At 39.5% G+C, this 23303-nt stretch overlaps 1 protein-coding gene across 8 annotated transcripts in view; it reads left to right on the top strand.

Annotated features, from left to right (window-relative positions):
• NCKAP5 (NCK associated protein 5) overlaps nt 1-23303 on the top strand; it is a 380845-nt gene that overhangs the window by 23820 nt on the left and 333722 nt on the right. For 3 of the 8 annotated variants that reach the window (XM_033064250.1, XM_033064251.1, XM_033064252.1), the window contains exons 1-2: nt 3452-3663; nt 22691-22818. In XM_033064250.1, the coding sequence (XP_032920141.1) occupies nt 22750-22818 (69 nt within the window). In that variant the 5' untranslated portion in view covers nt 3452-3663; nt 22691-22749. Of the gene's footprint in view, nt 1-2741; nt 2808-3451; nt 3664-22690; nt 22819-23303 lie in introns of those variants that run through there. The other 5 variants (XM_033064246.1, XM_033064245.1, XM_033064249.1 and 2 more) reach the window with 3 other exon arrangements.

Raw genomic sequence — 23303 nt, 5'->3', positions numbered from 1 at the left:
TTTTTTTTAATTTGCACTCCAGAGATCTAAGTATTTGCTGTGGGATAAAAATATAACAGTTTAGGATTTATATTCTATCATATTACAATATGTTGGGATTTTAATGCCCTTCAATTTTTGTCCTAGACTAAATTGCTCTTTAGCCTGTGTGTCCTTGCCCCAACAGCAGTTAGAGAGTAAAACAAGGTTTTTACATGGGCAGGTTTTCTGAAGCTGCACCAAATCACACAGGACTCTCAGGACAGTGGGACATCCCTCAGGGAAAATGCTCTTAGCCCTTCCTACCTACCTTTTAACTCTTCAGGCTGTGGGGCTGATCACCTCTGCTGCAGCTTTAGGGGTCTGTGATGAGAGACTAAACCTTGAGACACCTGGGTCCCAGCTGTTTTTTGCTCCTTAGCTGGTAAGAAGTGAGCAAGCACATCACAGGTTCAGGGATTCCTGCGTGTGTCACTAAAGGTGCAGTTTAGGTGATTCAATCCCAGCCAACTGTTGCATTTTCCAAGAAGATGTCCTTGTTTTGGGTTCTTCACTGAGGAAGAACTTTCTAAGTTAATAGCAAAGTGGAGTCAAATGTGGACAGTGAACCTGAAACAGTATGTATTTTGTGTTAGTATGAGACACGGGGTCTTTGAGAGATCCTGGCCATACTGCAAAAGGTTAATTGACAAGTTTTTCTAATATCTGTGTGTGCTTAGATCAGTTTGTAATGTCTCATCTTACCTGTCTGCTCATCAAAAATGAGACAGTACAAAGCTGAATTATTTCCTCAGATACAAGAATCAGTTCAGCCTACTGCATATCAGACCAGGAGCAATGACTGCACTCATGACTTTGACTTTATCTTTTCACTCAACCTGCAGCTAGTCAAGGACTGAATTCTGCTGTTAATTTTGTTCTAGCAAAAGCTGTGGCATTCCTGCCAAAAATAAGCTATATCTGCACAGCCAGCAGCTATATCTTATGACTTAGAATAGAAATTAGATGGATAAGTGCACTGACAGGGTGAGCTAATGGCCACTCCCTTAATAAGTGCTGCAATTTGAAGAATGCAAAATCTGTTTGTCCACCCTCATGGCAATTCTCCTCTTGGGAAGAATAACTCACTGGTTAAACCCACAAATCTCAGTAGTCATTTTGCTGTGCATTTATTTTTACAATAACCACCACTTCTGAAAAACCCCAAAAAATTGCTTTCAGGCAACTCAAGTCAATGCCTCTGCAAGTGCTGCCTGACCAGAGAGATGTGAGGTGTGTGTGTGCTGTCCTGGTCCTGCTCACTCAGGTGTCCTTAGCCTGGAAATGCATTGACATACCCTAGGAAATTTTGTAAGTGCTAAATTTTGCTAAATAATATAAGTTCTTCCTGGCAACAGGCTGCAATTTTCCTTAAGGCTCGTCCTTTTTTATTTCCTTAAGACTTGGCTTTTTCAATTAAACTAGTGGTTTCCTTCTTTTATGACTCCATACTCTCTGCCATTCATCTACATTTATTTGTCTGCATTAGTGTCTCGGAGAAAGACAATTTTCTCATCAAGAGAATATAACCTGTGTTTTGAAATTTTATAACTACTTCTAATGGCAGGTGAAAAAATGAATTTATCCTTTGTCTGAGAAAGCACACTATTAATCTGTGACAGACTTAAGCAAAATGTAACTCTTCTGCTGATCTCATGGGCTTGTTTCTCATGGAAAGAGCTGAAGTCTTATGGAGCTGTGTATCCAAGCACAGGCCCTTGTTCATGTTTGCTTAAATGGCACTTGTGGAGCTGGAACTAAAGCTCTATGGTTTGAAATTGATCTGATTCAATATTATGTGTTAGTACTTATTACTCCCATAGCCCGCTTCATCCTCAAAGTATTTTGAAGACTTCCTAGATCAGACTGGCAAGCTCTTAATGAGCAAGATATAAAACCTTGCTGAGTGCAATGGAAGAGCAACACAGCCCTGTGTGTTTGAGCCAGGGAGGTAAATATAACCCAGAGTTACACAGTGTGGTGCTTCTTGTATGCTACAGGCTGATTAGCCACAGGAATAAATGTAGGGAATTTACAAAAGATCTCCATCAAAAGCACAAACTTATATTTTTGAGGCAGAAAGCGGCAGAGGTAGCAATTTCCTACAGGAGCAGTTGCAATGGACTCAGCACCACTGTGTCAGCAGGGTATTGCTGCCACTCAAGGCAAGCACCAGGAAAATCAGGCACTCTGTTATTAAGGTCACACAAATGTTTTTAATGGCACTCTTTCAGGCTAAAAGCAGGATTTCAGCTTGCAGCTGACTGCTCTTGTTCAGGTGTGTAATTGCATCTAGCCTGATTTACAGCAGCTAAGGATCTGACCCAAGATTGGTTTTCTCTCTGTAAATACAGGCAGAATTTGGGTTGAGGCTTTTATGTGTAGCAATTAAAAAAAGTAGTGAAAACTTGGCTTCCGCTCATCCCTGAGCTCAAGTTTCGCTTGTTTTGTTGTTTGTGGAACAGTTTAGGGTGTTTAGATGAGTGGCCAGGTGTTTCCAATATTGAACCTCTTCGTGTGGAAACGTGCACAGATAAGAGAGCTCAGTCTGTCACAAGCCTTGGTGGTGCTCTTTCAGCGTTTGAAGTTCTGACTTGAAAGGACTGACTTCTGAGAAATCAAGGCACAGAGTCCCAGCCCCTCTCTTTCAGCAGGAGCTCTGTGACAGAGATTCAGATTAGGAGCTGGACTAGTTCTCCAGTGAGTACCCTGTGCCTCGGTGGGAGCTGAGTGTGTGTTTCAGCTCCACACTTCTTCTCAGTCTTGGACCTCCCCTCTGAGAAGGAAAGGTCAGTATTTATGCCCTTAGTACCTTGTGAATAACTCTGTTTGATCCTATTTCTTGCTTTCTTGTATTTTCATCTTTGGAAAGTGAGAGGTCTTTTACACAATGCATTGTTACTTAAGTTGAGCTGTCTTAAATATTGCAAACATTTTAGTTTGTAATTCTGTAACTTTTCAAATTTTGAATGAGTCAAAACTTTCATTTTGACCTACTAATGTTCTCTGGTCTGGGCTTTGAAATCCAGGCAGGATTGCACTCCTATTGTTAAATAAACAAAATAATTAGGAGAATTCAGTGATAAATTGTGAAAAAGGTAGCATTGAAATATTTTTTTTTTTCTCCCTGTGCACTTCACTAGTGAAGCTGTTTAAGTTTTTACTTTTCTGCTTTCCCTGCAAACACTGTTTATTCATTCTAGAAAAACATCAGTTGAGTAAACAGAAGTATTTATATGTGTAGCACTGCAACTCCTACTAAGATGCAAATTGTGCTGCAGGGAAGATAGTTTGGGCTTTTCTTTCCTCCTCGCTTTTCTTTTTTGACAGTCGGTTAATAAAGACTCAACAATAAGCAGCTGCCTGTGATGTCATTTGGGACTTTGTCCACAGAGCTTGTATTTACAAGTACTGAGCAACTACATAGCAGCAGCAAACCCAACTATCAGCAAACTTCATGTCTGCTGTTACTGAAGGACTTTGGTGCTGTGGAGGGTGTAGAAAGCTAACTCTGTTCTTCTAACCACAGACTTTTAAAGCTTGGTAAATAAACACTGGATAAACTCAAGAGAATTTCTGGACTGCAAAGACTTCTTACGGTTCTGAGCTCTCCAGGGCTGGCATGTTTTGACTGAACTGCTGCAAGTAAGGCTTTTGCTGTTTTGGTGTTTTTTATCATCATTGTAAAGCTTATTTTCTCTAGAAGTGTGTCAGCATTGCTGTTTGTAGTTTTGTTTTAATTGAAAGAGCGGCAAGTATGTAGTTGTTAGGAGTAGTTACAGCCATGCATCTGACTGCAGTTAGGACAAATGAAAACTTCATTCTGGCTTTTGTTTGTATGAGATTACACTGAAGTGGCTCTCTCTTAATTTAAGTGATGAAACTTTAAGATTCTTAGTTTCCTGAGTGCTGTCATTAACTGAACAAAACCTGGGCTGTCTGAAGATTGTTCTCTTGTAATTTAGTTATATTTATTTTAATATTCAAGATTATTTTGAATTTTTAATATAAATTCCTTGTAGGTTTTAGTACAGTTTTATTTAAAAATTTTGTTTCATATGCAGGCATTTATTTAAAAAAGGACTTGATTATTTTTCACTTTTAGCTCCTGTTCAAGTTTTGGAGGTGTATAAGTTTAAAAGAGAGACTCCTACAGTCCTTTGAAATCTGATAGCTTTTTGGATAGAATAATTCTCAATTATATGAGAAACTGTAATTTTTGTTTTGAGTGTTTATGTTAGGAATCCCATCACATCCTGAACTATCAGAGCAGATAAACTAGCATTCTGGTAGCTGCTGTGAAAAAACTTTCTGTGCTGCCTGCTGTTTGTGGGACACAACTGTGCTTCTGACCAGAGGTTAACTAATTTTCAGGACAACTAGCTGTGATTGGCATGGAATTATCTGTGTTTGGCAAAGGAGTAAACTGGTCCATAGATGTGGTTTATTAAAATTTAGTTTGCCCACTTCAAAAGCTGGTAACAAGCTCCAGGTCTCTTTGCTTCTCATTTCAATCTTTCACCAGAAGCCCATTCTAAATTACTGTAATTTCAGTTGTAGTGGCTTTTTCTAGGATGTAACCTAATCACAGTACTGTGTATGAGGAACTTTTTATTACTGTTTACCTTTGTTTAATGATCTGTCTTTGTGAAGACAAAGCACATTTCTGAGGACTGAAATCAGAAAATTATGATTGGCAAGTGTATGAGGGTAAGTCAGTACAAATCAATCAGATAGGAATTAGAGGATTCCTCATGAATTATCAGCACTATTTATTTTGGTTTGGTTTGCTTGCTACTGACTTTGTTTAGAAGGCCTTTCAGTCCCACCCAGCAACAGATTTTTTTTTTTTTTTGGCTTCTTATTAAGGTCAGAAGGGCTACAACTGCAGATGCCCCTCTCAAATGACCCTGTTTCTACAGCAGATCAAAACTGTCCAGCTCTTCTTTTTTGATACTATAATGTGGCTTGGCATGTCAAGATACTGAGCAATTCAGGAGCTGTTGTTCTGTCTTTGCAATGGAAGCATAATCTCCTGGGGGGTGGGGGGAACAAACCTAAATTTAGCTCTGCATTAATATTGTGGGAATAGCAAAGGCTTCTGGTGTTTCAAATGGCCATGTAAATAAGAGCAGATTTTTATTCCTCAGGTGTTCATCCTCATTTTTCATAAATTTATTAAAAAAGTTGATATGGTCTTTAAAAGATGTTTTTGTAGCTCAGAAGCTTCCACCAAATGTGGGAGTGAAGAGCAGGGAGTTGTGATAGAGGTTTTCCTTTGGGGAGATGGAATGGGTTTGAGCCCTTTCCATCCACTCCCGAGAGCCAGTCGTTCCTCTCTCACCTTGTTATAACATATTATATAATAATGATCTGCTGTTGTGAACTGATAATTTACAGCTGCAAAGTTTCAGATATTGTTGGCAAATAAATGCCTTTGAAATCTTCAAAATAATTAGAACAAAATTAGAATAAGAAACCCTACTTGGGTTCCGTTTGTCTTTCTCACTTTAATTTTACATGCAAATTCTAAAATCTGAAAAATGTGATTTTTACTGCTTTTAAAGAAGACTTTGTGGATTCCTATGGTATTGTTTTTGTACATGTGTACATGAATTGTGTATAAGTGTTTGGGGAGCTTAGATTTATGGATGTAGAAATCCTGCCTGAGTAATTGTAAAGCAGGAGGGTACAATTCTACTTTAGTCATGAGCTAATCTTCAGTTAATTCCCTTAAAAGCAGAAGCAGACTCTCAAAACCTGATGAGCCCGTGGGCATCCAATTTTCCTTTTCCTCTTTTTCATTTTCCCTCTCACATTTACATGTTCTTTCTTATATACCAATGTAGCAAATTAGGATATAGATTGAGCTCACTTTTCAGCCAGGGGATCCCCTGGTTGGATTTTTTCCTGAGAAATCTGCCCAAGGACACAGAGAATAATCTGATAATATTCTGGGATGGCATTAAAAGGGACAATTGCCAAGAGAATGTCAATTCTTTGGGCTTTCTCACCATCTGAAAAGAAATGGAATAAGAGCAGACTCCAGCCTGTAATCGTCTGACAAGTGGGACTGGGGTTGGATAAAAGACAAGGAACAAAGGTGTCAAAGGGAAGCTCAGCTGGCTGAGGAGCTCAGCACGGTGCAGCAGGGCCAGATCCAGCAGGATGCTCTGCAGCTCGTGTGTGGCTCTGCACGTGTTCAGCTCCTGGCACTGCTGCAGCTATGCTGAAGAAAAATCCTTGCCAACGCTGCCAGAATACCTTCAGAAGTTAAAGCATGTAATATGCTGTTTTATTACTAAACCAGGATAAATGTACAATGTAAATAGAACATGAGCCATTAACACTTGTAATGCTCTGTTCTGTACTGTCTGCTGATATCACTTGTGCAGCATGCAGGAACCTGAATTACATTAGGTTTCCCCTGATGGTTACATGAATTAGTCATGATTTCAGGATGAAAAGTTAGATAGCTATTATGTGAAAAACAGTGGGAAATCTTTTATGTGCCCATTGCTTGGCATTCAGGTGGATCAGATAAACGGGGTTTGTACAGCAGCAATGGCTTCTGGAAATGGGTTGTGACATTGTCTATGGGCTCTGAATGATGCAGACCCTGAAAAGCAGGTTGGATTATAAAGCAGTGGATAAAAATTATGTTGCTGAAATATGGCCTATTAATATTGACACACAGTAAGAACAAATGCCACTGTTAAACTGCATGTTTGATAAGCTTTCCACAGGACAACCCTATTTGTTTTCCAGAGCCAAACCAGCATTGGATAGTGTGTGCACACAATGGGTCTGGACAGAATCAAATGCGTGTCACAAATTATTTTCTTTGACAATGCTAATTGATTATTATAATTCATCGTTATCTAAATTGTTAAATTCAATACTTTACCATATCCTTTTGTTTCTTTGTTGCTCAGACATAATACAAATAGGAAGAGTTAATTGCCACATGCAACAACAGAGGCGAATTTCATTGTCTGCTTCACTTTGATTGAAGCTGTATTGAATCACCACTGTGGATTTTCAGCAATGGTGGAGAAAAGAAGGAAGCAGGAATTCTTTTGCAGTGAACTCCCTCTTGGTAGTAGTTAGCATTTGTATTTCAAACAGTATCCTTTTGGCAGCTGGGCTCTATTATGCTTGTTTCCCTATACTAAGTATTACCTAATTGTGCAAACTGAAATCATATGTGTGCATCAGTCCTGTGGGGGATCAGTGGCAATCCTTGAGGAGCAGAGCACAACTTGACACAAGTGGAAGGATTGCATTTGTTTCTAAAATTACTTACTCCTCCAGATATGAGCACTTGGCTTGTTTCTTCAGTGCTCTGTTGATGGCCAGAGCTGCATCTGGTGGGTGAAAGGAAGTAATGCTCTCCTCAAGGGAATTCTGGAGAGATTAAGTGATGACTTAATTTATGCAAAGTCCTAAAACTCTGATCTACTCTGTCTTCTAAGATTTGGTGTAACTGCTGTGAAATGTAGGATTTTTTTTCCTGCTCCTCTGAAATGATCTGACAAAATAGTAGAGAGAGGTAAGATTTTGGGGGGTTATTTTGCCAGTAGAGGGCTGTGTTAAACTGGATAAAATACCTCCCTCTTGGACTCACATTTTCAGTGAGGAACAGCTTAAAGCATATGGTTGTTTTCAACAGCAAAATGAGTAAATAATTAGATCTTTTAGAAGCTATTGAATGATTAATTATTTAAAATCAGAATCACATCGCTTTTACAGTGAGGAGCAGTTCTGTGTCAGTCTAATCAGACTCAATTCTGGCCTTTAAAATACATCACACCTACCTGTTTATTCTAAATTGTTCAAGGCTGATAGATAGAACCCTAATAAGTCATTAAGCTGACGTGATATACAGCAGCAGCATGTGCTTTTGCTATAATGACACAAATGAGAAAAGAATTGTTTTTCAGAGGTACAATCACATTTGTTTTTGATGTGGCCTATAAACTAGAACTCATTATTCAGGCTCTAGTGCTGCAGGAGTTGACCTTTGGCAATATATTTTGTTATCCACAATCTTTTATACAGGCCTTTTGTGAACTCTGCTCAGCTCTCATTTTGCTGATTGTATTTAAAGTCATTTATTGCACAGTGTTTGCCCTTCTAGCAGATGTTAAAGGATTCCCTGCCTCCCCCTTAAAGGCTACTCCTCCACAGCATCTAATTATAACCTACACAAAAGATTAACAGATGTTATAATTGTCTTTACTCATTGATTAAATAGTTTCTGCATGATTTGCTCTCTCTTCCTCTCATTGCTGATTTGTGAGGTCTTTCTGGATGAGTCTCCTGCATCTGCAATTTGTTAACAGTGCTGTCTTCAGTTTTTAACTTTTTGTGTTTGTGGTTCAGTTTGAGCAGGTTATTGCTATTCTGCTGGACAATGTGACAGAAATATGTTAAAAACAGGTGCATGATGACTTGCTTTGATTGCACACCTTCCTGTTCTTCCTCTTCCTTTTAACCACTCCATCTAAAACATGTGAAATGCAGACTCATTTTAATGGATTTAGACTGGAGACTTGAGGGGTAAATACTGAGAGTTGCTTAGCAGTGGTTTTGTTGTCCCTGTATTTCAGTTGCCACTTGCAGAGGAAATTAGTGACCAAGAAAATCAGTTTAAGAAGAAAATTTCTAGGAGGAAATGTCTAGTAGGACTTTCCTAGTAGGATCATTAGCAAATTGGTGTTTTGTTTTTTTTTTTAAATGTGGTTCATCTCTCTTGCTTTTTCACAAAATGAAGATTAATCTGTTCCTGAGCTAATTAATCTTTCCTGTGTTTTGTTCCCATGTTGAGGTGAGGGCTCTCTTCTTGGATGGATCCACAGTCCTTCCCTTACAGCACAACAGTGCCAAGCTTGAAAGCTGTTGCTTTATTCTCTTATAAATCTTATAGCATCTTGAACAGGGCCAGACCAAACAATGTTCCTTTTCAGAGAGGCAAAACATCTTGCACTTGTATTCAAACTGACAGAGGCTGATTCTACCTAAGTGTCCTTCCCTTTTTTTTGGATTCTGTACAAGGTTTTCCTACTTTCTTTCATTGACACAGATGCCAGCAAGTGGTAAGTCCACAAAATCTTCCATGATAATCTTGGAAAGTCTCTCAGTTCTATGCAGCTGCATCTGTCTCAAGCTGCATTGTTTTGAATTGGTGTAACAAGAAGGAAAATTAATGGAAAATATTTTCTCACGTGTTCTTGGACAAAATCTCTGAATGAGTTAAAGAGAAACAGGTTAAAAGCTTGAGGCTTGAATATGGGCTTGGTTATTCAAAAGCTGTAAAGTATTGGGGTGTTTCCCCAGCCCATCCCCCAAATCCTGCTCAAGCACAAAGCTGTTTCCTTGATTCCTAGCCAGAGAACCACCTCATTTTGAGGTTGGGCTCACCTTCTCCTGCCAAAAACCTTTTAGCATATTTTACTACCAAAAATACTTGTTCTCTGTGGATGTCTGGGAATATTGATTCAATTAATGTTGGTTCATGCGTATGTAGGGCACCCTGCATCATTCTACTTTGTTGTGTATTTTTCTCTTTGCAGTCAACACCATACATGGTGCTGGCTGTGAGATTTTGCTAGAGAACCTACAGCACTTTAGGTTTTTATTTGATTTTTAATGTTGGTACCTAACATATAATTAATGAGTTTTAATAATGTGATTGATAATCTTTGCAGTCACAAAAGCATTTGTCCAGGCACTCAAAATTGCTCTAGGAGCAGAGTTACTTTGTGAGATTAGCAAAAACCACTGTATCCTCCTTGTTTTTAAAGGACATCTCAGTGCCCCTGAATACTTTGAATTTATGAGCTGGGGGCAGCAGATTATAGATTCATAATAAGGAAATTCCAGGGTGCCAACTGTGCTTGCAAAGTGTATTTTAATCATACAGACACCTGTCCACTACCAACTTGTAATATTTCTTAGAGGTCACTGAGCAGCCAGCTGATGGAAATCACTTTTATTCAATATCAACCTCATCCAAGTTTGAAACACTAATCTAGAGGTGAAATGCTAAAATCCTAATTATCAGTAGTCAGACCTGTCTAATCCCCATATTATGCTGGAGGTAAAAGGCCTGGATTCTCTTTGCAGTTAGATATGAGAAACACTTAGAAAATACTAAAAGTTCAACTAAGTAATTAAGGATTTTTAATGTCTGCTGCTATGAAGGAAAGCATTAAAGTGAAACCTGGTGTAATTTTAATAAACAGCTGTTATTTCACTGGCTGTTAGTTCCAGCTTCTGAGACCAAGATCTTCATCTGTATTTTGATTAAATGAAAGAGAGCACCAAATGACTGACAAGGGTAGCACAATCTACAAAGCCTCAGGTTGGCCATTCTCCTTGTCTCTCTGCTTCAGAATCTGTAGACTTATGTAGGATTTAATGATGTGCTTTCCTACAACTAGTAAATTCCTACCCTTAAGCTGCAATTCTGTCCTGGTGTTATTGATTGGGGATGCATCCTGATGTTCATGGCAAAACAGTTCTGTCATTTACACTTACCAATTTATCTTTAATCAAGTGAATTGCTCTTCTTTTGGATTACCAGAAAATTCTCCTGTCACAAGAAAAAGTTTTAATAAGATATTGCCAAGATTTTATCATCTAGATAATAGTTTTGGGTGCAGTTCTGGGAACAGAATGGTTTGTAACACCAGTGGTTGGTAACACAGCCATACACAGTGTCACAAACCCTAGGCAGGGTTTTCCTTGCTCCTGGCAGGGAGCAAATCTTGCTGATGGGTCCTGTCTCCCCAGTAAAGCACTGAAATCTCATTTTTACCCACTGGCTGTTGTCTATGTGAAAACAAGTTATGTTTTACCTGTTTTACTTATTCCTCTCTACCTGAATTCCAGGGTTGGATTTTATGTGTCACTGAGGATTCTGAGCTTGGATGCAGAGTTCAAGAGTTTTTAACTCTGGGAACCATAACTGAGACCCCTCCTGAGGTCTCTGACTCAATCAGCAGCAGCTGAGGGTTGATCCCTTTAGCTCCTACCATGCTCAGCTCAGATCTGGTGGCTCAGCAGGTGTGGGGCAAAACAGAGGTGGAGATTTTACTCACAGCATCCTCATCCAAGAAGTGGGGGAAGGATGTGAAACTTTCTTGTGTGTTTAGGGCACAGCCTTAAGCAAGAAGTCCCATGAAGGCCCTGCCTGGCTTCTTCTTTTCCCTTTCCTGGAGTCCCATTCAGAGTTTCTCTTCTCTCCAGTAGCTGCAGGTAATATTACTGTGTGCCAACAAGGAAAAATCAAAGGTGAACAGTGCTAAAGACTGCAGCAACCTGCTTGATTTCCTCACTATTACAGAAAAAAGGGGCCTTCTCTAATTATTTTTTTTAATGCTGCTTTAATGCTTCCTAGTCTCCCCTGCAGGGAAGATAGGTTTAAATCTGTGGAGGGACTAGGGGATATCTGTCTCAGCTGTATAGCTGCTTTTGGTGGCAGAATCCTTTCTTTGTTAGCTTTAATTCAGTTCTAGCTGAATTTCTCCCATCAAATTAATTTTGACAGAACAGCAAAGACATGAATGAAAACTGAGTGTCTTCCATGGCACAGCGCAGAGTTTGGAGAGAGGATTATTCCCCTGTTTGAGTTTATAGAGATGTGCACATCTGGTAGATAGAGAAGAGTAATGACACAGAGAAGCAGCACTAATAGAAAGTTTCACTATTAAAGTCTTTGACAAAGAGGATTTGTTCAGTAAATGACACTTATATATTGCTACCTTCATGGGGCACTGGAGAAACTGAGACAGAAGTCAGTGAATCACCTAAATCTCTAACTCAAAATATGGGTAAATGTTTAGGGTTTACCTGAAATGAACCAAGTAGATTTTTTTCTTTCTTGCTTATGTTCAAAACTGGGTATTTTTCCCAATCCACTCTGAATTAATAAAATTCATGTAGAAAAAAAAAAATCTTTTAAAGGTTATATTTAGTCTTGAAATTCACTTTTAAATTCACAATGGATCATTTAGAACATGCAGGTGTATTAACACTTTTACCTTCCATAATAAAAATACTTTTTATTCCCCAGCTGTATTTTGAGCTAAACAGTAATATTGAATAACTTTGGTTATTGCAAGTCTGGAGAGGTGCATAAACTGTACACTTAAAGGCTTTATTTAAATCTGCATAGTATTTCTTCCAAGAAGTAATCTAGGTAAAAATTATCCACTTCGAGTCATTATATAAATTCTATAGAAAAAAATGGATGAAAAATTCTGTGCCAACCCAACTGTTGTTTCTACAAGCAAAGACACCTTTTGGATTTTAGTGAATAACTAAATTGAACTAAATTATGAATTTCTAGTAGGTTTGGTTGGTTGGGGGATTTTTGGTTTGGGTTTTTTTTTTGTTCTTTTTTGGGGAGGGTTTGTGTGGTTGTTGGTGGTTTCTGTTGGTTTGGTTTTGTAGTTGAACTGTTTTTCCTTTACATTCAAAATGGACAGATGCTTGAGAGAGAGGCTAAGGAATTCTAATACTATAGCTCCTTTCTTTCTAATATTTTCTGGATAGCACTGTGTCCATAATCCCAAAGTGTTGGATTATTATCTGTGATGGCAGTCTATACATTCACTGACATTTCACTTGGTACAGCAGGGCACAGGTGACCTAAAGACTGAGAGAACGATATGAAACATAGAAGACCTATGAACCTTTCAAGTAGGAAAATTATTATTTTTTTTTAATTTACATTTTCATTACACTTCTGGCAGATGGAGGAATTAGAAATCAGTGTGTGAGAAGCAGTCTTCACACTGAGGAATAATCACCACCAGCAGCTGATGGCATGGGGAGGAAGGATGGAGTAATATTTTTTCAAAAGCAAAAGCCTTTAATTGTCTCTAATGTGGATGCACTACAGCAAAATGTAGAGATGCTGAGAAGAAAGGCAGAGCAGGCTCTTTTCTTCCTCATCAGGGTTGTTGGACATCTTGCTGCTGGCAGCATTCTTGCTTTCAGTGTTTTTTTTGTGCTTCTTCCTGCCTTATTTTTTCATATGACAAGTGTTCCTTTGATTCCCTGCATTGGATTTCACTTAAGTAATTTCTTCAGATACTCAGCATCATTTCCCCCTCTTTATTCCTTTTCAGCCTGCTGTCAATAAACTTAATCAATTTCTCACTGTCTCTAGTGTTAGGATATGTCCCTCAAGCTTGTGTGGATGGTCATTCTTTGGCATTTTAGTCTCCTCTTTGTCATTGTTTAAAACTGCTATGAAGGGACTGGTTAATCATTCCCAAGTCAGTAATTTAATCATCTTTGCTGCAATTGTATGATTTCCATAAAGTTTGTCTCTATCTTTTTGGCCCAGGCTGAATTCAGCAATAGAGATGAGATTGCTCTAGAATTGCAGGGATGAGAGGTGGAGGGCTGTTTTGTATGCCAACGCTGTACAGTGTTCTGTCACCATTAAGAAAATATGCATGAAGACAGAACATCATTCAATTTTAATGTTTCCATGATAGTTTTCTTGGCCATAACATGAAGATGGAGTTTAATCAATGTGTATCAATTCCTTTTAATTTTATGGTCTTGATATCCCACAGTCCTACATGCTGTGCTGTGTAAGAATAAAGTGAATTTATATTGGCTGGGATATCTCCCTGGAGTTTTTCTTTATATATTCTCATCAATGTTTAGGGAATACATCCTACAAAAACTTGAAGGTGGTAGAGCTGAGTTGTACCCTGTCACCTTTCTGCTGTGACCATGAAGTTTTGACACCACTGAAGTGTTTGTGAGAGTTGGGTTCTTTTAGGTCATCCTTAGATGACATTAGATCAGCTGAAATTAATGTAGACTTGTAACTTCTGTAAAGGCTGAAGAGGTGGGGAGCCAGCTGAAGGATTTCAGTGCCCATCCTTATAGGAGCTAAATTAGTTCTGGGACTTTGAAATTCTGCTCTGGTACCACATCTCTTGTGTGTCTTGTCCATAGCAGTGAGCAGAGGTGACTGCAGAGTTCAAAGGAGCCTGTCCTAACTGCACAAATTTACAGAGCTCTGAAGACATTTGCACAGAAAAATAAGTAATTAATGAGTTTTTTTTTCTGATAGAAATATGCATGGTGTTCTGGGCAGGAAGCGCCTGGAGCTGCTCAGCTGACTTAGGCTGGGTGTTCTTGCTTTGCTCCCTGCTAGTCCATCCCTTCAATCCAGGGGCTCAGTTCTGCTTTGGCTGGAAGAGACCAATGCTGTCTTTCCCCTCTTGCTCTTCCCCAGGGTGGACTTGAGTCATGGTGGGGTGGAGGAGCTATTTTCACATTATGCAAATAGAGCAGTGGAGCCCTTTCTCAGCTGCCCCCTTCCCAGGTCACGGAGAGATGACACGAATTTCAGTGTACCTTATCTTCCCTTATTTTTCACAGGACAGAACAGGATTATGAGATTGATTCAGCTTCTTTTCTGGGCTGTTATTGAACTAATACCTTCCTCATGAGGTTATTGCCTGTAATGTAAGGGCAGCCCTTGGCCCATTGGGAGTGTTTGTACAGCAAGGTGAAATATGAGACACTGTGTTACAACCCACAAAGCCCCAGAATCATTAGGAACAAATTCTGCAGCTCAGACACTGACATTTCCCTCAGATGCAAATGACTTTGGTTATCTAAGGATGCACAGAACTGGATGCTGAATGTGTTACTAGTAACTAAGGAAACATTTTTACTTACTTTATATTGGGAGTTTTCCTTTGAGTAATGTGAAGATTTTTAAGTGTTACCCAGTGCTCTGAGGAGTAAAACCAGATGTCTGGACACTGTGTTAAGATGGTTTAATAATTCCTCATACCCACTGAGCTGGAATACCACCGTAAATAAAAGATCTTTCATTCCTTTAGTCTCTGCTGGCAAGGAGGACCAAAAGAGTTGCATTTATTTGGGATACTGTGACCATTGCAGACATCATCATCTCTTCTAGCAGTGCAGGTGGAAGGGGTGGAGTGCACACAATGAACTGATGATTTTTAGGGATCCCTCTGGACTGTGATTACAACAGATGGGCAGGCAAAAGAGATGCTGACTGAAATGCCTCAGAGAGGGAGGGATCTTTAGGCACATTTCAAAAGCTCCTAGTTCTGGTTTCAAAAACAGAGTTGGCAATCCACCATTGCTTGCAACAAAGACCCTGATACAGATCTTACATGTAGGTCTGAAATTCTTGGACTTTCTTGAGTAGTGCCTTGATTTGTACTGGGAAGAAAACACAGATCAAAATGGGAAAAACAGAATTTGACTATGTGTTTTAAATTCTTTCCTCTAGTTAGTTGTCTACAAAACTGATTCAGATGCTGTATTTAATTGCATTTATTTTTCTGAATATTAGAAACATATGTGATGAACTGGATGTCACTGTCTCTGAAGAAGATTTGTAAATCAATGTTTAAGATTTTTCTTGGGTTTCTGCTGCCAGCCAGCCACTTTACCATGGGAAATAACTAGCCCTATTAAAGATGTACTAGGTTAGAGGTTGTGTCTAGTTGATGCCAGAGGAGCCTTTATTGGGATATAAATGAGGCATTTGCTTTTGAACCTTGAAATCACCACATAACCCTGTAGGTCTGTGAACAGTAACAGTGAAATTTCCTCAGGTCCTGGAGCTCAGCTCCTGCAGGTGGCTGGAACTGACTGTTTCTGACTAAGCTCAGCTGTGGCTCCCAAGGGAGACAAATGTGTGTTGAAACCCCCAGAGGCAGCTGCTGCGGTGTTCAGAACATGTCTTTTGCAGATTAACAGCCTTGCCTTGCTGGAAGAGGCTCCATGGCTAAGGGAGTCCATGTTTACCACATAATAACCTATTTCACATAATTTATAATAGTATTTGGTAATAAGTAACGAGTAATAATAGGTGGTTAGAAACTGAGCCAAGAAATGGGAGCTTTGGATCTAATGTTTCCTTCAGCCTGAATAGCCTCAGTCATGCTTGGATATCTCTTTCTTGGTTACAGGTCTTGCATGTTCTGAAGGATTTTATTTCAGTGCAGAAGCTAAGGATACAGAAACACCATTGTCATAATCTGGTTTTTATTGATTATAACACTATAATATATCCTTTTTCTTCCCATGCTGCCCTGACTACAGATTAATGCATTCTGTCTGCTTATCTTTCATCATTTTTGTCTTGATAATTTTATTGCATAATATGAATGCTTCATATGTCCCATAAAAGCAAACAGGGGAGGCTAATCCTTTGACCTTTCAACATTCTTTGGTGTAATTTACTGGCGATTCCTCTCCTCCCTGAGGCATGGCCCTGAAATCCTATGATAAAAATGGACAGCCAATCCAAATAGAAAACACTGAAAAGGTTAAAGCTTTGATTATGTTAGTCTATAAATGTCCATAGTGGTTGTTTTTTTCTTCCAGAAAGAAAATGAGAGCTGAAAATGGCAATGGATGAATCATGCTTATTACAGAATACGGAAATGATATTGGTTCAACCCATTCTTGTTAATGCTGAAAGAATATAATCTTGTGCCCTCTCTTTTTATGTCACTGCAACCTACCTTATCCTCTTAAATGAATGCATGCATCCATTTAATTAACCTGGTGAGATACTGAGATATAAATCTTTTAAATGCTTCTCATGCAATTCATCTTGACAGCTGTCGTAGTAATAACATCTTTAATGCCGTATTCTTTATTTTCTGATGTATTGAAATTCCTGGTATTATTTTGAGCACACTGATAGGTTTGCTGGATTTAAGCCCTTAATCTTAACTTGTTTAAATCCTAGGAGCAAACTATAAAGCCATAGAAAGCTTTACTGGTTGTTTAGTTTGCTGAATAAACGGAGGATTACCTTGCATGAAGAAAGCATAAATATATTTTGAAAACTGTGGCTGAAATAGGGTGGAATTTAGAGCTGGGATGCTTTATTTCAAATGCTGTGTTTCTAGAACATTCTACTAAGAATCTCTTTTTTGCTGGCAAGTGATCAGAAATTGCATGAGAGCATCCTATGTGCTCTGCTGGTTCCCTTCTGAGGGATGGGGTAAGGGCAGGAGAGATCTGCAGCTTTTGGCTCACAAATGAGTCAACCCTCTGTAGCCTGCCATGTGTCAACGTCATTGTACTTCATTAAAATCACAAAAAATCAAAGAATTGTGGAATAGTTAGGGTTGGAAGGGACCTGTGGAGCTCATCTAGTCCAACACCCTGCCAAGGAAGGGTGAAAGATGAGAAGAATCCTTGTCAAGCTCTGGCCCTTCCCACATTTCTTAGTGGGGGCTACTTTATCATGGTCTGGTATAGAATGGGGAGATCGTGGTAGGACAAGGGGGAATTATTTTAAACTAAAAGGAGAGAGACTTGGGTGAGGTGTTAGAAATTCTTTACTTAGAGGGTGGTGAGGCACAGGGTTGCAGGGCACAATTGACTCTGGCATTGCCTGTACAGTTCCAATAAACTTTGTAACAGCTTTAGAGATTGTAAGAAATTTGGGGTGTATGAAAATTAATTATTCCACAGGAAAACAACACCAAAAAAACCAAAAAATAATAATTTTCAGCCCCGATATTTCAGAACCATTTGACATTTTTTTATTCAACTTTCCAAAGCCAGTCAATATCTAGGTATATAGGCAGAATATACAGCATTGCTGTGTTGGCTGTCCTGTAATTCCCGTAATATTCCAGTCATCTAAGCATTTTAGCTTCCTGCATTGGAATTTTTCTAATTTAATTAACTCATTAATGCTGGCACATGGCACATTCTCCTTCCCTGTCTGCAAAAATGCAGCTTGCTAATCTAAATAGCAACCTAATCCAGTGGGTGTGAGTGCATGACATGTACATTAGTGCTAATGAACTGCTGACCAGCCTCAGCAAATACCTGGGAGTATTTGGCATTAGGCAGGGCCTGCCCACAGTGCTGCTGTGAAATACACTGGGACTAAACAAAAAGCATTTAGCTAAGTGTTAGGTTGCAGAAGTGCTGATGTTGTTGCAGTTTTCTATTTCCCAAGTGTTGAATTTTGAAACACCAACTCAAGGAAGAATTCAGGAATTATTTTTCTGCTTTGTCACTTAAAATCATGACCAAGCTAAATACCATGATGGGGAGAGATAAGGGTGTGGAAATGAAACCATGTTCACAGTTGCCTTTTAATGACTAAGCAGAATGGTTTGAATACTCTGCCATTAGGGGAAGAAAAAATGTAACCCCCCCCAAAAAACAAGGGAAATAATCAAGTTCATTAGTGCAAACCTAGTATATATTTAGTGGCCTATGCCTAGCAAGGTAAATGTAGTGATTTTATAGAGATGGACATTGATCTGTTAAACAAACATCAACTCTTTAATTCTAGAGTCTTTTTTCTTCCAATTCTGGGAGGCCCTGATAAAGTGTTCTTACTGTACTTTCCCACCAAGGACTACAACAAAAGCCAGTGTATGCACATTGGTGTTAACACCAGAGCTGGTGAAAGAAACCCAGCTGCCAAATGACAGACTCGATTCAATTAGGTTCCTAGGAAACTGAAGCAGTCCAGATTGGTAATGAGATATAAAATTCTTCACCTTTAGGTCACCTGTTCATTCTAACAAACATTTGCATTGATGACAATCTTAACTTTCTCATTGCTGCTTCCTGACCTATGCCAGTGACATTATTTCCCTCCTCCTCTCTTGGCTGAGGTATGATACCAGTTCTGGTTGTCTTCTCTCACCCTTAAAGACTGGCTGTCAAGCAAGCAGAGCCAACAGAGTAGAAAAAGCATTTAAAGGTGATCACTGTATAAACTGTGGCCTCATTCTGTTACCCAACAGTTAGATTTCCACAAACCACAAATCCTCTCCTCTTGTTAACACCTGGGAAAGACAAGCTGCTGAGAGGGAATATCTTGCTGCCCCATGGGTGTTTTGCCTTCTGGCAGAATTAAGTTGTGCAAAGCCAGGAGTGGGGAGGCTGCATTGTATCTACCCTGAATTTAAACAAAAGGGTGCTGGTTTGCAGAGCTGTCATTTTTGTCATGTGTCATAACTGTTAAATTTATACATGTTTGTGAGAGAAAAATAAATATAGTCCATTTCCAGTTACCAAACAGATACACTGTGTGCTAGTTCCCAGCTGGCATATGTTGGCATAACTCTGTTGAAATGTGACTGCAGTCTCAAACTGCCTGAACATATCTTGGATGCCTATCTGAGGAATATGATGTTGTACATTTTCATCAGCTAAAGCAATATACATCAATCATCCTTTGTTACTACTAGAAATGAAGAGGGTATTATAATCCAAGAAATTTCTCGCATAGATTTTAGAGAGTGCTTTTCTATGTTAATCACACCATTTCTCCAGGGCATACTTTTCAAGCCATCTCCTGAAATAATGAACATTCTTGTACTGAGTACTAAAAATACTGCACTTCAGGATATACAATCAAGCTGATGCCTCTGGCATGCTGGCTTCCTGAGCAGTGAGGGTAATACCCTATTGAAGCAAGATCACACTTGGGTCTTCCTCTGAGAGGTTTTTCTGTGTCTGTACAAAACCTTCTGCCCTGAGCTCGGTGCAAACCTGAGAATACACTGGGCAAACATCTGGGACTTGCATTCTTTTAGACTGATCCTCATGCACTTCTTGGGGATACAGCCTTCATTACTGAGTGCCTGCCCCTATATGATCAACACAGATGATCTCTATAGTCCCTTAGGGAGAAGTCCTACAGCAGAAACATTTCCTGCAGCACAAAGAACTAGAAGATGAGCCCCCAAAGATTTGGAAATATAGATGTGTGAGTGCAGTACGGGTGAAAACACCATAAATCAGTCGTGAGTTTGCAGTAGTTCACAGTTCCACCCAGTTAAATGGGATCATCAGGGTCTGAGTGCTGATCACTGGGGTCTTTGCTGTAAACATATTGACAAGCAAATTGGTCAGGGAAGGCAGGTACATTTCTACAGTCTGTTCTCTCAGTAACACAAAAATAGTATTTCTGATGATTGGGCAAACCAGTTCTCAGCACTTTTGTTTTCCAAGACTATTCCATCTGGACAGCTGTTCTCCTCTGTTGAGCTTCCCAGTGGACATGTTAGCTTCATTTTGAATTTTTGTTGGTCTTTTGTTTGCTCTCAGAGGAAGAGAGATTTTCTTGGGAGGGTCATTTTTCCTTTGTGACAAGCAATATGATGCACAAAAATGACCATTCCAAGATGGAAATTTGTTTTATTTTTCTTACGTGCCTCACTCTGCTGATCATCTTTCTTTAAAGGCCTCCTGAGATGGTGCTTTGAGACATCCAAATGTGTTGGTGCAGGTGATGTATTGTAATATCTTGTCTGATAATTACCTGTGATTCAAAGCTGTGTGTCTAGCCTTGGGTGGTTAACTCTTCAGAGAGATGTGTGACAGCCTGCTAAAGGTAATGAGCAGAGGTGGGAGCTCCCATGGTGTGTGTGGGGGAAGGAGTGGAGCCAGCAGGTCTGGAGTTGCTTCACCATTACATGAGTAGGTCCTTGTGCTGTGCTAGGTATGGCCACAGTAAATCCACAAATGCCCAGGGCAACATATAAACTATAGGAATAATTAATAATAATCCTTCCTGCTTTTACTTCTGAACTAGAATTTGGGGTGGTTCCACCAAATACCTGCAGACAGAAACTGCAGGTACTTAACTCATATTAAGTACTTGACCTTCCATGGGGATTACTGGCTCCAGCTGTAGCTCTCACTAGCTCATTCCTGAGTGGTTCTGTACTCAACAAAGGCTCCCTTGGTGGAAATCATGCTCTCCAGGCATGATGCATGCTCAGGAGAATGATATAATGATTGTGTAAGGTAGTTTGCTAATTTCTGGCATAATCACACAGTGTAATACATTGCTGCTGTGTTTGTTTAAATTTATTGGTGTTTCTTTTACTCACTAATCAGGAAACAATAGGAATTATGTGATATCACACAATTGAGATTGCTTATTAGCTCGGTTAAATACCATGTGTAATTTTAGGGTTGGAACTACAAAAAAGGCAAGCAAGGGCTTACATATAAACCTGAAGAAAACCCCCCAAGGCAGCAATGGGCATAGTGCAATAACAGATACTCATACCATTGTAGGTACACGTTCTCAGAGGTTAATTTTTATCTATTTGGGAGAAAATGGCCTGAATTCTGGTCTTGCATGAGCATAAATCAGAAGTACAAAATTGTAGGAACCACCAGGTGCTGTTCAATAGCAGGCTGGATTCAGCACTGCATGGTTTGGTAGCTGGAGCACTCACAGCTTCCCTCCTGGAAGGGCTTTGGAGGAGCAGCCCCAGGGTGATGCCCACGGGTACCCCATGACCCCAGAGTGCCTCTGGGAGCCCTCTGGATTCCAACTGGCTTCAGCAGCTGGGCCTGGGGCATCCTGCTCTCCTTGCAGTGCTTGGCCCACATTCAGGCTCCTGTGTGCCCTCTGGCAGAGCATTTGGGGTCAGCTTGAGGAGAGAGCTGTGAAGGTTTTATCCCCTGATATCCCCACAGCGACAGATGGGATCGTTCACAGGTGCGTGAGAAGTTGTCTATCCACAGGCATGCAAACGTGTCTGGAGGGCATGTGCAAGGCTGCTTTTGGAAATGCCAGCTGTGCTACCTTACAGCAGAGGCATTTGTGCATCACCTGGCTGCGTGTGACCCAAGGTGATGTTAACAGCAAGCAAAAAGGATCAGAAACACACAGATCTTCTTCTTTTGCCAAGTCTCGTTTTTCAGTCAAATGGACTGTGGTACAGTAAATTCAGTCACTATAAGATGTAAGAGAAAACTTGTGTGCATGGTTCTCTATGAGTATATCTACCTGCCTTAATTTAGGCCAGATTCTGATTTCTGTTATCATTCTACTACTTTCTGTAAATCCTGAATAAATTCATAACTTTGCCCATATTCCTATATCCCAAACAATTAATTTACTGAAATACAAGCAGAAACTTTCAGATAGACATAGCAATAAGAACATTTAAGAAGAGGACTGGGAGTTGTTACTTGTAAGCTGTGACTTGGCTTTAGTAGAAAGCACTGGCCAGGAGTTACCAAACCTTACAAAACTGGAAAGATTAATTCCCTCTGTGGTAATTTTATGGGCTGAATTCTGTACAGGCAGTGGGACTGTCTGATTATTACAGCAGAATCTTCGACCTTAAAAACTTAAGGAAAATGCTGAGGGCATTTGTCTCTCATTAAGGATAATGGGAGTTCAAAGCTTTTAGAACTCTTCAGGATTAGGTCCAAAATTTGTAGATCACAGTAGCAGCACAGATGTGCCAACAAGCAGGAGGAGTGCAATTAATGTGAAACAAGCTGTTTCCCTCCCGCTGCCCAGCCTCAGGTAATTCATTGGCTCTGCAAATTCAGCTCCCAACCCAGTTCAAAAGACTGTGGAAACATGAATGTATTGCTAAAGACAGTTGTAGCAGATTTTTTTTTTCTTCCTTTGAGAAGTGACCCAAACATATTGGTAGCATTTCTTTTTGTAGAGTTTAGATTTTTTGGCACAGAAAATTTGTTCCTGGAACACAGCCTACTAGAGACACAGAGTTATTAGCTGTTGGGTTATTGCAAAGTTAATGATGAAAGACAGTAACAGTGAAGTAGGATATTGAAATAAGCATTTAAATTAATTTAAATATTTTACTCTTTTTTTTTTTTCCAGTGATGCTGAAAACAGCCTGACATTTCTAGTCGATCAAAAGGGAAAAAATAACCTCAGCTATGGAGAGAAAACGACAGCTACAGAAAAGGGAATTTGGGAAAAGACTTTCTCTGGACAGCAGTCTTGTGGTAAGAATGCATATTTACTGCATTTACTGAATATAACTTGTCATAAAAATGTAGTTTTTAAGAGGCAATACTCACAATTACATATATTTTAAAGGTATTTATCTCTTCTTCACAGTATCACAACGTTTTGTGGTTATTCAGATTCTCCAGCAAAAAAGGACTGGAGGAATTTTAAAACATCCTAGGTAGAAACTAGTCATCATATAGAAACACATCCCTGAAGTAATTGAATTTTCAAAAGGAAGGAATCCAGACAATCATAACAGATTTGTTATTAAAATACTACTCTGCTTCTGTGGGATCATCCCATGTTACCTCATACTTAGCACGTGAGGGCTTTAAGTAGCTGTGGTGCTCTGTCAGAAATGTTTATCAGGATTTCAGCAAAAATGTGTTCACCATAGCAAATCGATGAACTACTCTAATATCTACTGAAAGAGAAGCATACATGCTGTAAAACAATTGCTTTTGCTGTACCCAGGATT

This window comes from Catharus ustulatus, chromosome 7 (genome assembly GCF_009819885.2).
Source record: "Catharus ustulatus isolate bCatUst1 chromosome 7, bCatUst1.pri.v2, whole genome shotgun sequence".
Taxonomy (NCBI): Eukaryota; Metazoa; Chordata; class Aves; order Passeriformes; family Turdidae; genus Catharus; species Catharus ustulatus.
This window is presented reverse-complemented; position numbering and strand designations above follow the sequence as displayed.